This window comes from Pelmatolapia mariae, linkage group LG7 (genome assembly GCF_036321145.2).
Source record: "Pelmatolapia mariae isolate MD_Pm_ZW linkage group LG7, Pm_UMD_F_2, whole genome shotgun sequence".
In the NCBI taxonomy this organism is placed as follows: Eukaryota; Metazoa; Chordata; class Actinopteri; order Cichliformes; family Cichlidae; genus Pelmatolapia; species Pelmatolapia mariae.
In genome coordinates this window covers 31655443-31677890 of record NC_086233.1, presented here as the reverse complement: position 1 = coordinate 31677890, position 22448 = coordinate 31655443, and the positions used below count along the sequence as shown (strand labels likewise).

Below are 22448 nucleotides of genomic sequence, written 5' to 3'. Positions count from 1 at the left end.
CAAAGGAATCTGCTGTGATGATTAAACCTCTAATGAAGTCTCACAAGTTTCAGCTTTGTTTTTATACATAGATGTAAATTATGGATATGTACTGACAATTGATCAGAATTATAATACTTCCGATTGTCTGAGTCAAAATCGAATCGAATTGGGACTTTGTGAATCGGAACTTAATCGATTATAAAAATCGAAATCGATACCCCGCCCTAGTCAGTATGTCCAGGGGATATCAGGAAAGAGCTGGAACAGTGAGTGTCTGCAGCCATCTATAAAACATGGTGGAGGATCTGTAATTTTTGAAGCTACATCTCAGGCAGTGATATTGGAGATCTGTTGTAAAGCGATGAAATTTTAAATTCAGAAAAGGGCGATCGGATATTGATTCACTGTATAATAACATCTGGAAAGAATCTAATTGGTAGTGGCTTTGTTTTATAGCATTAAAATGATCCCAAACACACTGGCAGGGCAGTTAAAGCATAGCTGGGTAAAAAAAAAAAGAAATACACACTATAGAATGCTAGTCAGGGATCAACAGGCCTTGACATTATTGAAGAGGTATGGGATCATCTTGACAAAGAACTGTCCAAAAAGCCACCATCATCCAAAGAAGAGCTTTAGATGTCCTTCAGGATGTCTGGGGAACAATTCCTGAACGCTACTTAAAGAAAGTACAAGAAAGATTGCCTAAGAAAGTCCAGGCTGTGTAAAAGGATAAAGGTAGTCAAGACAATATTGACTTTTAAGCTCATTACATTTAGAAACTCTGTTTCTGTCTTGTATACTGTATTTCATTTATGTTTCCACATATTTCAATAAATGGTTGCACCTTTATATAATTTTTCTCAGCAAAATGAGGAAATGAGGGTTGACTCAAGACTACAATAATGTAGATGAAATATGAACTGTAGTTCAGCTTGGTGTTTGCGGTAATCTATAAATAAAGACTAAATATCCTGACATTTGGTGCTTGCTAGGAATCAAAAACAGCTGAATTTACCTGATATTGGCAAGTTTTTCAATATTAAAGTTTGATTCACATTTAAAAGTATTAGTTAATTAGTTATTGTATGGTGAAGTGTCCTTTGTGCTCCCACCACCTTTTTGTACTTGACCACTACACTGTTTTAGTACTGCACTGCATGTAATGCTTAAGCCTTGTGATCAAAAGGCATCAGAGTTGAAGCAGAGTGTCCACTGTGTGGGAGAGAGCCTCTTCCTCTGTATTAAGAGGAGCCCTTTTAAGGTTGCAGGAGCCGATCATGACTCTGCGCTTCCAAAGCCATTCATTAAAGCCGTGGGTTTGTGGTGTCTTTGAAGCCCTAGCCTTTGTGTTGTGTGTGGCCTTTAATGTGCATCTGTCTACAGTGCAGTGCAGATCCCCCCTTTCAAGTATGACTAGTCTACCAGACATCATATCAAACAGTAAAAAAAATAAAATAATGTAGAGTAATTATTTTGTATTTTTCACTTAAAAGTTATCTTTTGATTTTTTTGTGTATTTGAAATTCAATGTTGTATTATCATTTTTCAGGAAACCTGTAACTTGCCACACTGTACACTTGACATTTATTTTGTATGTTACTGCTAACTTACTATTTTCTTCATTTCCAAACAGCTCATAAAAAATTGAACAGACATAAATGTATTATGATAGCATACTGGGAAATGAAGCTTGAAGTTTATATTTGCTGCATGCATATTTTTGTACCAGATATCCCGGATGATGAGGCACAGTATTGGACTGGCAAACTGGAGCGCATCAACAGAATGGGAATCCATGATGAGGTAAAATACAGTTTTTACCAGAAAGTTTTAATATAAAATGAAGTTTATTATTCCAGTTAATAAAGAATGCTATTATATGCACATTTTACACTCTCTGTCCTCTCTAGTACTCTCTTCAGGAAGATGTTCAGAGTCACCCATTGCCATTTGCAGCTTCCCAGTGCTGTGAGTACCTGAATGTGTTGTACTTTTAACCTCTAGATGGAGCCAGTTTTCTATCTTTCTGGATCTCAGACTCATTTGTCTTGTTACTTCTATTTTATTCTTTTTCTTTTAAATCTCTTGTGACAATTTATGTGTTTGTTTGCCACTTATGGGGCTCCCTCATTGTCCAATTATTACAACACAGGAGCACTTAATTCTTCTTTGTTTACACAATCCCCGACTCCTCTGACTTGCCTCTCACTTGTTACATCTGCACTTTTACCAGGCAACTATTTCGGATGGGCTGATTCACAGAGTATGTAACACACTTTGATGAAATTCTCCCCCTTGGCCAATCCTCATTCCCCTTCTGCATGTCATAAAGCCCCATGTCCCCCTTGTAACACGTAATCCATAAGGTTCCCATTCAATTAATTCACATTACTTAATTTTATTTTTCTTTCCTCACTGCATTCATTGATTACCTTTTGACATTTTCTCCCATCATGCTCTTGCTGTTTTCTTGTTTTCTACAGTATGCCCTGTGCTGATGTTAGAATGTTTTTTTTACAACACATATATCATTTATTATTATATTGTGTACATTCCGGAAAAGAGCCAGAAAAGTAATCTTCTGATACATAACAAACATTGCTAGAAGTCTAACTAACAATGGAAGCCCCTATTACGTGTTTAATGTAGGGAATTGCAGTTCCTTCACAGAGATGACAGGTGGCAGTCTTTGCTAAATATTTATGAATCACTTCTTATGACTTTATCACTTTGAAATGACAAACCCCAGCCTAGCTATCCCCCTAGCCAATACTAGCCTTATGGTTAGCTTTTGGAAGACGTTGTCTTTGAACCGGTAAGGTCAGTTTCAAGAAGTGGTGTATTTTGGTGTTTTCCTATATGAAGTTATAAAAATTATTATGAAGCTGTGTGGGGTGAACACCTACAAACTGTCTTCTTCTCTGTAATTCAACACAAGGTTGCCCCTTTGTAAAATGATTATTTTATGTTTTTGTGTATAAATATAGAGGCTTAACTGGGCTAACAAGAAATAAAGTTCACAATCTTTACTTTTCTTATAGAAAATTATTCTGTAGATGAATCTATGGGATCATACAGCTAGAGAGGTGAAGAACAGCTCTTTGCCTTACATTTAGCACAAGTGCTTGCGGGTACAGCACTTTATTTTCTTAGTGGGGCAACAAACAGTGCAAGCAGTGATGTAATGGTTTGATATATTCATGACTATGAATTTCCCAGGCTACATGTGCACAGGTGGGAGTTTTATTTAAGTAAAACCACATGAGGCAAATTGTTTTGTTAGAAACTTTGTCTTGTGTTGCACTGTAACCCTGTTAGTGATAACCAATTATTTTAGTATGTTATAAACAAAAATCAGCATCACAAAAAAATAATATTTTTGCTATAAGAGCAAGGGGAAGTCTGCATTTACCTGAAAATAATAAGAGCGATCCTGACAAAATCTGTTTTTATCCTGCATGGAAATCTTCTCATTCAGTAGATTCTCTTGCCTTCTTAATTGAGAATGACTGTACCAGAGTACAGTGCCATTCTGTGGGTCTGTCCACTCTGTTTACTTCGAATAAATCACTTTCAAATAACCCCAGGGTTGTACACAATTAGCTCTTATAATTCTACAAACCTATTGCTAGTCAGTTAGTCAGCTTTATTTTTTATTTTTTTGCTAGGATGCAGAATTACAGAATACTCTCTTCTTTCTTGTTTAGTAAAAGTTGCATCTTATATTTTGTTCTTGAAATACTTACATCAATTGCACAATTTTTATGACATTTTATGATGTGAAATCTATTAAAACATAATCAGAATGATTATGTCATATCAGGGCCAGTAACATTTATTAAAATAACCGCGCAATGTTTTCCTGGCTGCAGATTTGTGTAGCTCTGTGTCCATTTGTTGCTTTCCTGTCCTACTCAGACATCATTATAATGGTTAAGAGCGTGTCTAGAAACTGCCATATTTTGCAATTTGTATTCAACATTTTGCTTTTTTTGCAGAAGACCTGTACTGCTTTGCACTTGACCCATAGCTTTTAGAAAATTTTAAATGTTTGCATTTTTAACTTTTCCCCTAGCATCAGGTAACTGTGGTTTGTTTATTTTTTCAGCTTTTTGCATTTTTATATTTAATAAAAATTCAAACAAGAATACATACACTTCTTTTACATTAATAATCAGCAAGGTTTGATAGAAAAATGAAGCCATCTTACTAAACGTACTTGATTCCACAATTTTACAATCTGTCAGGATGGGGTGTTTAGAGCTTGTCTTTTTACCTGCTGCAGCCTTGGATGACCAGGACAGTGCTGTAGATGACCGGGATAGCGATTACCGCAGTGAGACCAGTAACAGTTTGCCTCCACGTTACCACACAACTGCTCAGCCCAACTCATCTATGCACCAGTACCCGATGGGGCCTCGGCCACAGCATCGCCCGGATGGCTGCACAGACTCTGTCCACAGTTTCGACCTGGACTACAGGGACCCAAGAGGAAGCAGGTAGACAGGGTCGCCCAGGGATACCTTCACTCACTCATGCACTCCTGATCAGACACTCTTTATCCTTACACATACTGGCAGTGTAGCCTGATGGTTCTTGCTTCCGCTGCAGCAGTTAGTTTTGATAGGTTGTTTTATTGTGTACTGCTGCCGTCTAATGCAAAGTAATATAATCATGGCGGTAATGGCTCTATTTGCCAATTTTTTTTCTCCCACTCACTTTTTACACAAATAGTGCAAAACTTAAGAAGTGCTTTTCAATAATGTAACTGAAAATGAGTCGCCTATTCATTATGATCTCAAAAATAACCAGAGTTAAATCAACATCAGTGAAATTATAAAGGTAAATCATGCAAGTGTAATTGGTACCATAATGACATTACTTGTGCCTCCCTTAATTAGGGTTTAAAACCTAATCAGAAGTGTTTACTTTAGATAAGATTGTTTCACCAGAAACAGAGAAAGAATTGGTAATTACCTCTTAATTAATTTTGTCATGAATAGTTTACCTGATCAAAAGCCCATGTTTTTGTCTTCTGTACATCAGGAAGAATATCAGGATTATTTGTTTACTGTTGGCCAAATGGCCAAAATAAAGTGTTTATATGATGATTGTTACTAATATACAAAATAATATATTCTTTTTTGTTGTAGTTGTTATTATGGTCACTACAACGCCACTAAAATGCTGTCAGGAAGTATTTGGTCCAGAAAACAAATGTTCTTGGTTCATGGACTTTAATCTTGTGCACTTGCCATAGCATGCATGTGCACCAGTGAGACTGCTACAAATCTGCCTGTGTTGACTGATAGGGAGTTGATCCGGATAATTCTACATCAGAAAAAAAAATGTGATTACAGTCACAGAAAAAAAAAAAACCTTCATTGTTCATGTTTCTTTTTGTCTTGAGGGTGTGTTGGGTTGTTTAAAGTTTCTGTTAGTTTGAAATGCTCTGGGTATATCACAAAGGAAATCCCTCTTTCACACCTCTGGAGGAAATAGGTCAGTGACAGACACATGCCTTTCAGTTGTAACATAAAAACCTCTTCCATGAATGCCATATGGTGGCGATTTTGCGGACATTTCCTGTTAAGACTTTTACAGACAGACTGTGGAAGTGCTGATAAGCATGTCTGTTGCAGTGGGGATTTACAGCAATCTAAATTCAGTGAGGCACGTGCAAACATGGAGCCATATGCACACAATCTCACACTTGCAAACAAAGAGTTTTATTACCCCTGTCAAATGTATGAAATGTGTAACATGTTATGTTCTAGTCTTTTGGTATACCTTCTGGGCAGTTTAGTTAAGATCATCAAAAACTGCAAAAAAATGTTTATTAAAGAATGTAATGTTACGTATTGCTTATCATATATATTATAGATCAGGTCATCATTACGAAAAGATTTATTTAGATTTGTTTCTGTCATAATTTACTGTGTGGCTTAACTTGTGTTTTTGTTTGCATTTTTTCTTTTTGTATGCCTCTTTTCCATCCCTTTATCCATTCCCACACCCTCATTAAATTAATTTTTTTTACTTAAAAAAAACAAAAAGAAGCTCTTTAAACCAGAAAGGAAGAGTCAGAATTATACCTGTAGATTCTGGCATGGGGGTTGAAGATTGGGAAAACAAATACAAGGGGCAAAGCAAGCCACAGCTAAGTGACTTTATAGATGATGAAGACAGCGTTATCTTTCGCATGGGAAGACCCTACTCTGAGTTATCACATTCACCTATCCATCAGAATACAAAGCATAGTGGTGGTCTGCCTGCCACCTATCCTGAGGGTTATGATACTATTGATCGTCGGCGAAAGAAAAAGATTACAGACCCAGGAGGGTTTCTCAGTCCAGAAGCAGACAAAATGAGAGAAGAGACCTTTCCCGCTGACCTTGCACTCCTCCGTGAGAAAAGAGGGGAGCTTTTCATGCGACAGGTAGCAGAGATGCAGGAAGAGGAGGAGCGTATGACATCAGATCTGAGACCATATCAGAATGGGCTTCTCTACAAAACAAGGATGTGGGCTAAAAATGAGCTGGACAGCACTTTGGAGAATTATGTGGCATACAAAAAAGGGCAAGATGCTAGAAGGAAGGCACAGTTTGATTTTGAAATGGAGAGCCCTCTGCACCACCCTATAGGAGCAGAGGATAGTGTTAATGACATTGCCTTTATGGCTGATGAGTGTCGCTCAGAGACCAAAAGACATTATAAAGATAGGCATTCTTTCTCCTATGAGGACCACATAGAACATTCACAGAGCCTTTGGGAGAAGAAGTATGGGAAACCTAAATCAGGAGGATGGGTTTCAGAGGCAATGCTCTCTCCTGTAGAAGAGCCAAGTGATGAATATGTTGATCCTATGGATGAGCTTCAATGTCTTGTTGAAACAGTGTCTGAATACCTGGCTGAAAAAGAAGAGGAAATTAGCAAATATGGATCCCTGCCTAAATCAAGCAAGTCTAGGCTATCCTCCTATGGTAGCAATAGAACTGATTCATTTGGGGAGGAGCAAAGTAATTCAAAGGATTTAAGAGAAGAATCCCAATCACATGCTGCTTCTGATCAGGGCATTTCAGGCGTAAAAAATGCCATGAGCTCATTGTTTACTTCTCTCACTGACAAAGTTGGTGGAGGCCCTAAACAGCCTGCCCTATCTCCACAAGTATCATCTGCACAATCCTCACAATCTGGACTAACAAAATTGTTGTCCTTCATTCCTAAGTCAAATAACACAGCTCCCGTAGCTATTGTCTCTCCAGTAGAAAGTTCTCCTGAAAAATCATTCAATTCTTTGCCTTCTCACCCACCACATGATGCCAAAATACACAGTCATCATCAAGAAACACAAACTCCCAGCAGGTGTCAGACTCAAACAAGTGCAAAAGACCATGTACCCAAGCTTGTAACCAAACCTCAAAGTGCTCCAGAAAACTCAGTCTTGGGTAGATTAAATCCTTTGAAGCTTTTTTCAGCTGATAATGTGAATTTGGGTGAATGCAAACAGGCACTGGAATCCACATGTTCTCAGAGTCATACACAATTGGAAGAGAGATGGCTTGATAACAGAGGTAGTGAATCAGAAAAATTAAGAAGACTTTCACATGAAAAATATTCAGGACAAAATTATGATAGAAACTTATATGAGACACAAATTCAGTCAATTTTGAATAAAGGGAGTATTCCTGTTCCAGAGCCAGAAAGGTCAACTGGGCCAACATATTCTGCAAACACCAGTTTCTTTAGCCCTTTTAAGAAGTCATTAAGTTCACTGATCACACCTGCTGCCCCTGTTCCACCCCAGGGAGCTCCACCTGTGGTAATTTATCCAGTGTTTAGAACCACAGAGAACCCCCAACTAGAAGAACCAGTTGAAGACCCGGCATTGACTAGTAAGCCTAAAGTACCTTTCCCTTCATCTGAAAACGTTTCCACTCAGCAACGTCCCAAAGCAGAAGGTGGTGTGCTTTCTGGTTTTTTAAAGTTTGCATCCAGTGAAGACATCAGTGCCTCCATAAAAACACAGAATCCTCAGCATGATCTGACTTCAACAACTTCGACCACCTTGACCAAGAATTCTCCTGTGCACCAGGAAAATAGTGAGAAAGGGTGGTTTTCCAGCATATTCAACCCTACCCCAGCACCCTCTGGTCTAGACCAGAATGTAATCGGTAATCAGCAATCTCAGAACAGTAAACTGTCATCTGTCTCACAAGCCCAACATACATCAAATCAGAAATCTGGATTGCAGCAGCAGACTGTCAATCAACCAAAACAAGGTGGACTGCTATCTGGAATTCTTACATTTGGCTCTAGTAGTGACTTATCTGGCCATTTATCACAGCATGCTAACAATCAGCCATTCAACAGAAATAATCCCACACAATTTTCCCAACACACGGCCCCAGAACAAACCTCTTCAACTCCACAGATGGGGGGCCTTCTCTCAGGTTTATTGAACATTTCATCGACAAAAAACCTGCAACAAAAGGGACAATCTCGTGATAGTGAAGCACAAAGGAACATTCCCGGCAATTACTTTGGTCAGCAGACTTCACACAGAACTCAGCAAACACACACTCCAGAAAAGGGGCTGCTATCTGGCTTGCTCAAATTTGAATCCTCTGAGAATATTTCAAGGAGTCAAACAGTTCACCACCAAAGCAGTCAACAAGGTCTAAGCCAACTGAGTACTCAAGGTCCAAGCCAAGGTCATCCTATTAAAAACATTCCTCAGAATCACCAAGGTGTCCGATACGAGACAAATAAACCAGGATTTGCTCGACAGCAAACTGTTCCACTTCAGCAAGCACCATCCCAACAAGGTGGTTTTCTATCTGGACTTTTCAAATTTGCTTCAGCAGACAACATAAACACACAAAGTCAACCATCAGCTCATCAGCATGGAATGACACTAAGCAAATCCAATAATGAGCAAATAAAGACAACGAATATCCAAGTTTCTAGTCAAGATCAGCCAAAAAATAGCACAACGCAAAAAACAACACATGCAAGTAGTCTGTTTTCTGGACTTTTTAAATCCCCTTCAGAAAACACAGCTCAACAGTTGCAGCCCAAAAACACCTATGAAACACAACAGCAAAACAAAATACCACATAACCAGACTGATCCAACACAGATAGAGACAGCGGGTCAATCGGGAGTGCTCTCAGGGTTTTTAAACAAGTTTACAAAATCAAATGAAAGTATTCACACAACCTGTCAAACATCAACAGAACAACCACCTCAAGAAAGGGCCAATAATTATACAGTTACAATGAAAAGCCCACTGCAAAAGCAGCCACACAATAATATGACACAACAACAATCAAAAGAAAAGGCAGAAATAGAGAAAAGAACAAGTCAGATAAGTGGACAACAGACTACTTCAGCCAAGTTCATAGAGTCTTATTCTGACATATTAACAAATGCTAACGTAAACCTTGGAAGGGATGGTTTACAAAAAGACAATCCAGATTCTCTCAATCCAGGAAAGAGTAGACATGCTTTAATCAGTGCACCTGTGTCAGTCGATACTGAGAGTTTGGATTTGCGTACATCAGCTACTTTTGCAAGATCTCTTCAGAGCTGCACGACATACTCCTCAGTGAGCACTGGTAATTTGCCTCAGTTATATAATTCTGGTTCATTTAGGTCAACTAACCCAATGGCCTATAGTACAGGAAATATCCATTCCCTTTTACAAAGTCGTGCAACTTCACCAGTCATGACCATGCATCCATATATTGGTGGAAGCTCTCCATCTTTATACAGTGCTACAAGTCAAAACCTTTATCAGTTATCTGCATATGCAGTAAGTCCCTCTTATGATGAAAACCAGTGGATCCGTGAAAGTGCTCTGTGGCAGCAGTTTCAGGATGAGTCACTAGGTTATCATTTCCCGGTAGAGAATCAAGGATATAGGCTGAGTTCTGAAAGTACACCATTACCAGTACCTGAGAATCAGAACACTGTGCAATGGCAAGGTGTTGTTTATCACCAAGAACAATATAAACCACATCAGTGTGAAGGATATAGAAATGATGATCTATATCCAAAGAGAAAATTATGGAATAGTTATGAAGACTTGGGAAATATAGAACATTTACCCAATGAGGAAGGTGTTTTGAACTTAACTACTAAACAGAGTAATGCCAAGTTTGGGAAATGGCATTCATTTAATGATGGTAGCACTTATAGCTTGAATGGTGTTTCATATCATGAAGGGTATTATGAAGAAACTGCTCCAAGCTTATCTTATTCAGCTAACTGGCAATATGGAATGGATAATCCAGACTCACAGCATGTCCACACCAATGGCATGATCCATCACAGTCAGCTTAATTTGAATAGACCAGTACATCCTCCAAGTGCAAATATAGACCTTGAAGACTCCCTGTACCTTGAAGACACTGAATGGTATCAGCAGTGGCTGGCTCTTTTGGAGCAAGGAATGTGGTGGCCAGCAGAAGACGGTGACTGTGGCTACTTTGTTTACACAGATCATGAGTATATTTATGCTTTACTTACAGATGCAGTGGGAGAATATGTGTATGCATGTGCCCCTGAAGGTGAATCTTGGGGAAATGCACAGCAATTAGAAAGTTTTCCAAGTGCTTGGCTGAAGAATGAGATGGTTTTAGTCTGTGGCTTTAAAATTCCACTTTACAATGAAGATGAGCTTCTTTGGCTTCCAGGTCAAGATCACAGGGATTCTCAACTTCTAAATGCCCCCCTAGATTTGTCTGCTGCCTACAGAAAAGGAAATGAGATTATGAATTTAAATCTTGAACAATTCTCTCAAATGTTTGAAAATTCATTTCTGTCTCAAGGGCAGCCTGGTGTGGATTTCTCATCCTATACATTAAACAAAGTTAAGATGGATCCAGGACAGCCTAGTTATGTATATCAAGATTATTGTAATGACATCATTGACCTTTCATGTCATAATAGAGATCATATTGGCCCATATTGGAATAACCAGGAAGTAAAGACATTTCTTGCTCAAAAAGTTTCTGTCTCCCTGAATTCTACTCCTACAGCAAATTCTAATCAACACTTACTTTACAACTGTTACCAACCTAGCCAACGGCGGCGTTCATCGACTGCTGTTACAATAAAACATGTGGATGATGTATCAGAGGAAGAATGGAGGAAAAGAGTGTCTCCAGGAGAACAGCAACCTAATCGTCAGGTTAAGAAGATTTCTTCCCTAATAACCTCTTTTGTCAGCAAAACATCACAGGTTGAATTGAACAGTTCTAATAAGTCCACATGTGAGCAAGCCACTGACAAACAATCTAAAAGCATCCTTTCATCAGGATTTCAGAGTCTGAAGTCTAAGATCATCAGAGAAGAATCTACTGCCATTGTAACTCAGACAGAAAGCTTTAAACAACAAATTGAAACGCCAGTTACCAAACAGGGTAGAATTTTGCCCACAGTACCAACAGCACCTCAAGTGACTCACCCTGCAACACACTCAACAAATTCACATGCAACTCAGAAACCTAAACTTTCGCGGCAGACTACCATGGTACAACAAGTGACTCCACCAACAAACCTCAATGTGACAGTGCCTTTAGGATCAAAAGAATATCTTAGTAAACCTGCACCAACTGGACAACCTACATCTGATAAACCGATGGACATACCAGTGGAAAAACCATCTGAACAGCCACAGGCAGGGTTCATGAACTTCCTAAAATCTGCAGTAGGAATGGAGGAAACCAAACCAGTTCTCAATAAATTTACTGACACATCTTCAAATCAACAGAGCAAAACTGGCAGCACAAGCTCCTTACCAGGAAGTGCCACTACAAATAAAGAGGCTACAGGAGTTTCAAATCTTTTTGGGTCAATCAGTAATCTGTTTAGCACTGAGCCCTCTCAACCACAAAAACAGCAAATCAAGCCTAGTATTACAGAGGATTCACTAACATCAGCATCTCGATCTAAAGGTATTCAGAGACAGCAAACGTTAGACCAAAGTGGCTCATCTAGGCCCATGCAGAGCCTAATCCCAGATAAAAATATATTGGAAGTGTCTACTCCGAGTATCCCCACAGGCTCTGCAGCAAGCCAGTCACAATCTGTGCCGCCTGCTGCACAAACAAAGCAGGAAGCTGAAAGTAAACCATCTGGTGGACTGTTTGGATTTTCAGTTGGAGAAATATTCGGGGGATCAGCAGCAGCTAACCAGTCTGGTCCTACTGGTCAACAGGAAGAATCACTTGGTAAAACTATATTTTCAATGTTTACAGGGCCAAATACTCAGCAGACTACAGATAAATCTGGGACATTGTCTCAAACACACCCATCAAGCACACCTTCACAGCCTTCTCAACAGGAAACACTTGGTAAAAGTTTATTATCAAAGTTGTCAGCATCAACTCCTCATGCACCTCCTAACGAAACCAGGCCCAACACTGAGGCGCCACAGGGGGGAACTATCCCTCCAAAGGATCCTCCATCTACAGGGTTCCTTTCAATGTTCGGCAGTCACAGCACCCAACAATCTCAAAATCAAACTGGATCTTTTCTAGGGGGAATTCTTCCTGGGTCATCAAGTTCAGCTGAAAGCCCAATGAAGGGGCTGTTGTCAATGTTTAGTGATCCCAACCCGCCACAAACACAGTCATCAACAAGACCATTTCAAGAACGAGTAGTCCAGTCACAAACTCAACAACAAGGGGGACCACAGGCACAATCTAAACCACAAGAACAGCCTCTACCACAAGGACAAACAGCTACCTCTGTTCTTGGGGGTATATTCGGTGGATTGTCTGCCTCTACTGAAAATCCAAGAAAAACATTGTTTTCCGTGTTTAGTGGTCCTAGTTCCCCTCAACCACCAAGAACTGGAGGAGATACAAACATGCCCACACCAGGGACTGCAGTCCCAAAAGAACCAACCAAGAGTATGCGTTCTGTTTTTAACGATGTTTTGCCAACACCACAACAGACTCCCAGTTCATCTGCTGCCACCTCTGCCAAAGAGCCACCAGCTATTCATTCACAACAAAGTTCTTCCCAGATGGCATCTATTTCAAGTGACCATGTCCTCAAAGATACCCCTTCTAGTGAATTCTCAGGGAACAAATCTGATAGTAACTCCTGTCAAGTGCATGCCACCCCATCTAGTGATATTACTGTAGTTACCACAAATACTTGTGGTGACTCAATTGAAGCCAGTGATGTTATGTCTAAGCACTCAAATTTAGAATGTGTTGGTGTACATAAGGAAATGAGCACAGAGAGTGCACCCCAGGATCCTTCTTTTTCTAAAGAACCTTCAGCCTCTGTGATTAGTGGATCAGACCCACATCCTCCATCTTCAACTGGATCTATCTCAGATGAGCCAGGAAAAGGTTTTCTTTCTTTATTTTCTGCACCCAGCACTGAGCCAAGTTCTACCAAAACAGGTCTGTCAACTACAGGGTCTACACCTGGATCATCGGGCCTGAAAGACCAACCAGCCAAGGGGTTATTTTCAGTGTTTGCAAGTTCTACCCCTCAGCCCTCTTCACAGACTGGAAGTTCTCTGTTAGGGGCAATGTTTGGAGGTTCTTCACCTCAAACACCATCATCTCAAGTAGGAGGATCATTGCTAGGTGGGTTATTTGGAGGGTCTGTACCGCAGACTGCTCCACAAGCTAGTCTCAACAAGACTGGTGGTTCTGTTCCCCAAACTACAGGATCACAGCCAGGGTCATCATTACTTGGAGGCTTATTTGGAGGATCTGCTCCCCAGGCTGCTGGATCCCAGTCTGCTGGGTCTATTTTGGGTGGTATATTCGGTGGTTCAACAGTTTCATCTCTTGTGCAGACTAGTGGGTCCACAGGTGGAAGTTTTGGTGGGGCTGATCAGACTTCCACAACTCAAAATAAAAACTCTATATTCGGAGGGATTTTGGGCAGTTCACCATCTCCACCAGCTGGTGTACAGACAGGTACATCTCTTCTAGGTAGTATTTTAACTGGCGCTTCTGGTCCAAATGACACAAGTTTGCTTTCAGTGTTTGGAGGATCTGCTTCAGATGCAACAACTACTCCAACATCTAATAATGACAAAATATCAACTACCACTCTTAACAGTACTACATCAACTGTAACTGATCAACAAAAAGCCATTGACACTAAAACTGTTTCAACTGGTGGTGATACAGGTGAAATTAATACTTTGATCAAAAGCAACGATCAAGTGGAAATCCCAAATACACTTGAGAATAAAGTTCAGCCTCTTGCTGCAAGCTTGTCTAAAGGTGAGGATAGTCTCATAGAAGAAGTAAGTTGCCAAGATACTGATAAGCAAACTGCTTTATCTGAAAAAAATCAGTCTAAAGAGTTTGAAATGTGTGCATCAACAGAACAAATTGTAAATTCAGAGATTGCAAGTAGTAGTCAGTTGAGTCAAGATACAAAAACATCTAATGCAGAAGAGGAAACGTCATTCCCTCAGTCAGTAAGTTCTTTGGTCCAAGAACAACAGAAACCTCCAGTGCCAGACAAGTCAGATACAGTTACTGGCTTCATGTCCACCCTTTTCAAACCAACACCTACTCCCACTGAAGGTCAGCAACAGCAAAAGCCTTTTGGATTGGGAGGAACAGCACCCCAACCTTCCTCCAGTCAGACTGGTGCGTCAATACTAGGGGGTATTTTTGGAGGGCCCAGTGCCCAGACAGCGTCTCCCCAGACAGGTGCATCATTACTTGGAGGCTTATTTAAAGGGTCCGCTCCTCAGTCTGCTACTCAAGCCACTGCCCCCACCACCGGAGGTTCAATATTAGGTGGGATGTTTGGGGGAGGATCCAGTGCCAAATCTGCAGTTCCCCAGAGTGGTGGCTCATTACTGGGTGGAATGTTTGGAGCTTCTGGAGTTACACCTCAGGCTGGTGGTTCTTTGTTTGGAGGAATGTTTGGAGGAGCTACTGGTCAGACTGCAGGATCACAAACTGGAGCATCAACTTTACTTGGTGGCATAGGAGGATCTTTGTTTGGGGCTATGGGACAACCACCTAAGCCATCTGAATCTGTGCCAGCTGTACCAAAACCAACAGCCAGTGCAATGGGACAACCACCTAAGCCATCTGAATCTGTGCCAGCGGTACCCAAACCAATCACCAGTGCAAATATAATGATGGGCTCAACATTGCAAGATAAAGATCAAGTGAAGCCTGGCAGCTTAATAAATGACAGTGCTGGGGAAACTGAAACAGCTTGTTTAAAAACTTCTACTGTTTCAAGTGCAGCAAAAGACAGTTCTGTCATTCATCAGGTAGTTAACAATGAAAAAGAAAAGCCAGAAGGTGAGGGAGAAGTGATACATGAGAAGCCCATGGTTATTAAAGAGGACCCTGAGAGTAAAGAAAGTGACAAGTCAGTCCCACCTGATGTCACAGAGGCAGATGTTAATGTTACTTCACCTCCTAATCAGTTGCCCAACAATGCAGAGCCTTCTCAAGCTAAGTCTTTGTTTGGGTTTATATCAGCACAGAGCAATGCAGTAAAATCTCTTGGATCCCTGATGTCATCAGCACCATCACTTGCTTCATCATTGTCTCAGACAGAAGGAGGTAGTAGCCTAATTTCAGGGCTGAAAAACCTTTCTGGAGGCGTATTTCAAGAGGAAAAATCTAATACTGAAAAACAAGAGCCATCCACCATTTCATTACTGGGGGAAAATGCAGGTTTTCCTCAGCAGACACAGCCATCCAAATCACAAGCTGTCCCAGTTATAACTTCTCAACCCCAAACTAACAACAGTTCAGCAAGCAATGAGACTGTACAAAAGGTCGAAACAACTGAAGCCCAAAAAACTGAACCGGTAGGTTCCACAGATGATATAGCAACTCCCCAGATTTGCATCTCCACTCCTGATGTAGATCCTTCAGCATCCCTGACCCCAAAGGAGAAGGAAAGGCTTGTAGAAATTCACCCCTCTGCAGGTCCTAACTCTGGAGTGCAGCTGGACAACCAGTCCAATCTTCTGTTGAATACAAAAAGGCTAGTAAAAGTACAATAAATGGCATCCTCCCTCCCCGCCCCCATTTGTGAAGTGGGAATTTTGGAAAAAAAAAGAAGTTTTTCCTATTCAACTTTGCAGTCAATTTTCACTAATTTAGTTATTTTGTGTCTTTGTCTGTGTTGTTCAGTGTGGGCTTTTTGTGTTTAGTATCTGCAGTATCATTTGTCATTTTAAATCAGAATTCCACAACAATGTTGTATTGAGTTTTAATTTTCTGGCTGAATCTACATTGTACTCAAACATTCTTATTATTATTACTATTTTCATTATATTGTTATTATTGCTATACCATTATTCATTTTGCAGTCCCTTTTGATCGATCGATCTATCTATCGATCTATCGATCGATGTGTGTGTGTGTGTGTGTGTGTATATATGTGTGTGTGTGTGTGTGTGTGTGTGTGTGTATATATAACACATAGATAGATATGTATGTGTTTCAGCAACTGAGTAAAGCATCTTGAGCCGACTGTTGTTGTGAATTGGGCTGTATAAATTTTATGAATTAAGTTGTTTGCAACATTGTCATGGAATTCTGCTTTAATTTGTACACTTTCATTTGTTAATTTTTTTTTTTACATGTACATCTAGTAATCATCATATTTTACGAATCCATTCAGTCTTTTGTAGTGCAAACTCAAAACTATAAAATATTCAGAAATGATATTTCACCATTCTGAATGTTTTCCTCACTCCTTTCTCACCAATGTAGTCCAGTGGAAAGTAGTCGCTTTGGGTCATCAGGAAATCTTAGCCAGACCAGCTCCCAGCTTAGTGAGACTGGCCACGAGAGCACTGGAGGGTCAGAACTGGAGGAGTCCTTCCACTCCTATCATAGTACTGGTTTTCACCCTTCTACCAATGGGCAGCTACGCACAAATGGCACAAATCTCTCCATCAATGGACACTCTGTGGTCAGTGAGCGGGAGATGGATAGGCTGTCCCCTGACAAAAAACAGGACTTGAAAAGTGATACTACAGCAGAGACAGGATCCCCCAAACTCCACAGGTACATTTTTGCTTGTAATTCAAATGTGTGTGATATAATGAAAATGCTTGAGAACTGAGAGATTTCCTCTTTCTCTTCTTTTCATCTAATGCTTAAATCCATGTAACCTAGACCTAGTTTCCATGATGATGATGGACCACCATTACCCTTTTCCCAATCCAGACTTCATTGGATGAAGGCCATCACTAAAGTCAGAGTTCAACTGCGGGAGGTATGCACTATTTTAACTTCAGTTCTTCCAACAATGTTCAATCTGTTATTAACCCTTAATTCCAACTTTCTTCTTTTCCCAGTCCTTGTACACACACAACATTTGCAAGCACGTTCATACATACAATCCTTTGAAACTGGTTGAGTTTAGTCTCTCTGAATGTTCATGCAGATGCACTAAAATGTACTAGAATGATATTACTTCTAGTAAATTGGTGTCCTAATTGCAGGCACATGACTAACAATGTGCTCCTCTGCTAAAACTACCCAGCAAAAGTTTTTATGATCCTCTCTAATTTTTAAGTAGTCTTCATTTTGTAACTTATATGAGACATCTTTGTCTCCTCTCCATCTTATTAAGTCTTAAACATGGAATTTACTCTCTTCATGTGGTACTCATAATAAGAAATATAGTGTTGATTTTAGGCAGATTACTCACTGCATGAAAAATCCATATGGCATTAATAGATGTTTTGCTCACAATAGTCCTTACTATGTTCTTCTTCCAAGGATATCTGCTATGTTTGACAAATTCAGGGATAAAAAAAACCAAAAACTTAGAGATTCTGAAAATCTCCTGAAAGCGATAACTCAAGAAGGACATCACCAAAGATTTTCAAATAATTACCAAGTGCAGCCACTGAAAATCTTTGAACTCAGTGACCTTGAACTCAAGGTCAAGTTCAGATGTCAACTTTTCTGAAAATCAACTAAAATTTTACATTTTTACATCTGTTAGAAGGCTGAGGTGTAGCAGTGGCTACCAGTATTTCTTTTTATGTTGTGTTTCTTTTATGTTTTTTATGTTTATGTTTCTTTTACTAAACTATGAGGTGCCGTAAGGGACATTATTACTGAAACGCTCTCACACACACTACTGAACTTTTACCTCTCACACACACTACTGAAACGCTCTCACACACACTACTGAAATGCTCTCACACACACTACTGAAACGCTCTCACACACACTACTGAAATTTTAGCTCTCACACACACTACTGAAACGCTCACACACACTACTGAAATTTTACCTCTCACACACACTACTGAAACGCTCTCACACACACTACTGAAACGCTCTCACACACACTACTGAAACGCTCTCACACACACTACTGAAACGCTCTCACACACACTACTGAAATGCTCTCACACACACTACTGAACTTTTACCTCTCACACACACTACTGAAATTTTACCTCTCACACACACTACTGAAACCCTCTCACACACACTACTGAAACGCTCTCACACACACTACTGAAATTTTACCTCTCACACACACTACTGAAACCCTCTCACACACACTACTGAAACGCTCTCACACACACTACTGAAATTTTACCTCTCACACACACTACTGAAACCCTCTCACACACACTACTGAAACGCTCTCACACACACTACTGAAACGCTCTCACACACACTACTGAAACGCTCTCACACACACTACTGAAATGCTCTCACACACACTACTGAACTTTTACCTCTCACACACACTACTGAAATTTTACCTCTCACACACACTACTGAAACGCTCTCACACACACTACTGAAACGCTCTCACACACACTACTGAAACGCTCTCACACACACTACTGAAACGCTCTCACACACACTACTGAAACGCTCTCACACACACTACTGAAACGCTCTCACACACACTACTGAAATGCTCTCACACACACTACTGAAATTTTACCTCTCACACACACTACTGAAACGCTCTCACACACACTACTGAAATTTTACCTCTCACACACACTACTGAAACGCTCTCACACACACTACTGAAATTTTACCTCTCACACACACTACTGAAACGCTCTCACACACACTACTGAAATTTTACCTCTCACACACACTACTGAAATGCTCTCACACACACTACTGAAACGCTCTCACACACACTACTGAAACGCTCTCACACACACTACTGAAACGCTCTCACACACACTACTGAAACGCTCTCACACACACTACTGAAACGCTCTCACACACACTACTGAAACGCTCTCACACACACTACTGAAACGCTCACACACACTACTGAAATTTTAGCTCTCACACACACTACTGAAACGCTCTCACACACACTACTGAAATTTTACCTCTCACACACACTACTGAAATGCTCTCACACACACTACTGAAACGCTCTCACACACACTACTGAAACGCTCTCACACACACTACTGAAACGCTCTCACACACACTACTGAAACGCTCTCACACACACTACTGAAACGCTCTCACACACACTACTGAAATGCTCTCACACACACTACTGAAACGCTCACACACACTACTGAAATTTTACCTCTCACACACACTACTGAAACGCTCTCACACACACTACTGAGAAACCAAGGCATTTCAGTTGAACAGGAAGGCATTTCAGTTGAACAGGAAGGCGTTTCAGTTGAACAGGAAGGCGTTTCAGTTGAACAGGAAGTTGTTTCTTGACAAGGAAACTGAAGGAAAAAGTGGTAGATTTCAAACAAACCACTACACAGATGTCTACTCAGCAACCTGCTAGTAGCCTAAGTGAAACAGCTGCATTACTTAACAATATATAAGCCTCAGCATAAGTCAAAATTTAGAATAGCAGACGGGCATTATCCTGCTTAATTTTTTTGGCATATGTGCTTTTTGTCTTTTTTAGCAAAGAAAAAAATATCTTAAAATCATTAATAAAACCAGGGAGAGAAGGCTTAGCGTTCCTCCATTTAGCACAATGGATATAATATTTACTCAAAAGTATGATGATGTTAATAATGTCTGAGACACCCAATGCTAGATGATCCATATAAAAAAAAATTATGATGTAATTCAAATAGTGGCACATCATTAATATTTAGGGAAATCCAATTTTTTAAGTTGCACCAAATGCATTGTGTGATAGGGCATAGAAAAAAAGATGTTCTAGGGTTTCATTTTCATCAGTACAAAAAGAACACTGATCCACCTCAAAACCAAATCTCTTTTTTTTAAAATTCTGCCACAGGATTAATTTTGTTTATTACTTTAAAGTGTGTTTCTTTAACTTTAGGTAGAATAGGCTATTTCATAAATTTTTAGTATGCTTTATCCAGTGTATATGAAATAACTAAATTAGAACCATGCAATGTAACCATTCTGTTGTAACTATGAAATATTTTGTCTTTGAAGAAACTACTAATAAATTTATTATTGCATTTTTATCAAACAGCTGACATTGCCCTAGCAATAAATTTGGGAGCACTGATGAGAAATTATTGTATATCATAAAATTTTTTATCAAATGAAGCAGAGGCAGTGGGACCAGTTCACAAAATTTGTTATATTCTCTTTGAGAACAGTTTAGACAGTATTTTTCTGAAAAGTCTGTGTAACTTAGAATGACACCGTTATCATCCAACAAATCTGTTATGAATATAATCTTTTTGTTTAAACCAGTCGCTCTTGAAAATAGATTTTTGATTAAGTGTTATTACCCTATGATTCCATAAGGTTTAATTATGGGGAGAAGTTGTGGGTATATCTCATTATCTCAGATTTTAACCATTTAATTCTAAGGGTGCCAACCATAAATTCTAATTCTGGAGTTTTGATACCACCTTTATTGTATTCCTTCACAAGCTGAGATGTTTCAATGTAATGGGTTTTATTCCTCCACAAAAATTCGAAAATAACTGTGTTAGCCTTATTAATGTTTTTAGAGGAGATATATAGAGAGTGACAAGGATAAATCAATTTGGAGATGCCTTCAGCTTTAGATAGGATGTTTCTGCCAAAAATAGCGAGGTCTCTGGTTAACCAGTGGCTAAGTGATTTCTTCATCTCCATGATACAGTTAGAAATATTAGTGTCTTTTCTGCTAATTGGGTTTTATAGATATTATCAGCCCTATATATTTAACTTTAGATTCAACTCTAACCAAAGCTATTGAGGAGTCAGAGCTTGTATGAATCGGGAGTAGTTCACATTTTTTGATACTGAGAGATAAACGAGAAGCTTTAGAGAAAATTTAGTTTTCTCTACCACGTATTTATCTTTCAAAAAAATAGATGCATCATCTGCGAATTGACTTATTGTGAAGTCTTTATTAAAAATTGATATTCCTTGTTTGTCGTTAGAATTTTTTGATTAATAGTGTTAACAACTGAGTTGCCAATATAAAAAGCTTAGGGAAAACAGGACATACTTGCCGAATTCCCTGTTGCACCTTGAATCTTTTCCTTGATTCAAGGAAGCTAAAATATTGTTAAGTAATGCGGCTGCTTCACTTAGGCTACAAGCACAGCCGTCCCCAACCCCCAGGTCCTGGACCAGTACCGGTCTGTGAGTCGTTTGGTACCGGGTCGCAATCGTTTTTTTATTTTTATATCGTTTATATTGTTAACTCGGTTTCCCTGGGTCTTTTCCCGTGTGTTATGAATAAATCTTCTTTTGGTAGCGGTGCTGGTTTTATTTTATTGTATTTATCCAAGACAACTTAAAGGCCAGTCCGTGAAATTATTGTCGGCCATAAATGGTACGTGGCGCAAAAAAGGTTGGGGACCGCTGTACTAGCAGGTTGCTGAGTAAACATCCTTGTAGTGTTTTGAAATATACCACTTTTTCCATCAGTTTCCTTGTCAGGAAACAACTTCCTGTTCAGCAGAAATGCCTCTGGTTTCAGTGGAGTGCGTGAGTGCATTTCAGTAGTGTGTGTGAGAGTGTTTCAGTAGTGTGTGTGAGAGCGTTTCAGTAATAATGTCCCTTACGGCACCTCATACTAAACGGTTGTTGTGTATTTTATCAGAATGTGCGAAAACAGAATATATGCAGTGACGCATATCTCCATATACTGTATAGCTTGTAATCAGTATCTTCAGCCCATGTGTTTGTGTTTGTTTGTTTGTTTTTTACAAATCAAATGACCTTTGTTAAAAAGGCAATTGTGGCATTATGGAATCAACTGTAATGTGACCAAATATTGGTGCAATCTGCATTACCATTTCTGGAGAATTTAAGTTTAGATGTTAAATTTAATAATTTAAGACCAGTCAGAAAGACTGGACTTTACTGTGTTCATAATGACAATATTGGGATTTGTTAGTCATAACTATAGTTCATTCTCCCTGACTAAAGCTTTAACAGCATGGCAATGAAGGAGCAGGGCATATAGCCCTTGCATGCCATCATTATAATGATGACTTCCATGAAGTGGTTGAGATGAACATG

At 39.5% G+C, this 22448-nt stretch overlaps 1 protein-coding gene across 10 annotated transcripts in view; it reads left to right on the top strand.

The window, feature by feature from the left end:
• Positions 1-22448, top strand: part of LOC134630970 (protein unc-13 homolog B-like) — a 69138-nt gene that overhangs the window by 20122 nt on the left and 26568 nt on the right. For 4 of the 10 annotated variants that reach the window (XM_063478814.1, XM_063478819.1, XM_063478818.1 and 1 more), the window contains exons 6-12: positions 1715-1788; positions 1896-1953; positions 2219-2248; positions 4271-4484; positions 6043-15996; positions 16731-17027; positions 17139-17238. In XM_063478814.1, coding sequence (XP_063334884.1) covers positions 1715-1788; positions 1896-1953; positions 2219-2248; positions 4271-4484; positions 6043-15996; positions 16731-17027; positions 17139-17238 — 10727 coding nt within the window. Of the gene's footprint in view, positions 1-1714; positions 1789-1895; positions 1954-2218; positions 2249-4270; positions 4485-6042; positions 15997-16730; positions 17028-17138; positions 17239-22448 lie in introns of those variants that run through there. The other 6 variants (XM_063478815.1, XM_063478817.1, XM_063478823.1 and 3 more) reach the window with 6 other exon arrangements.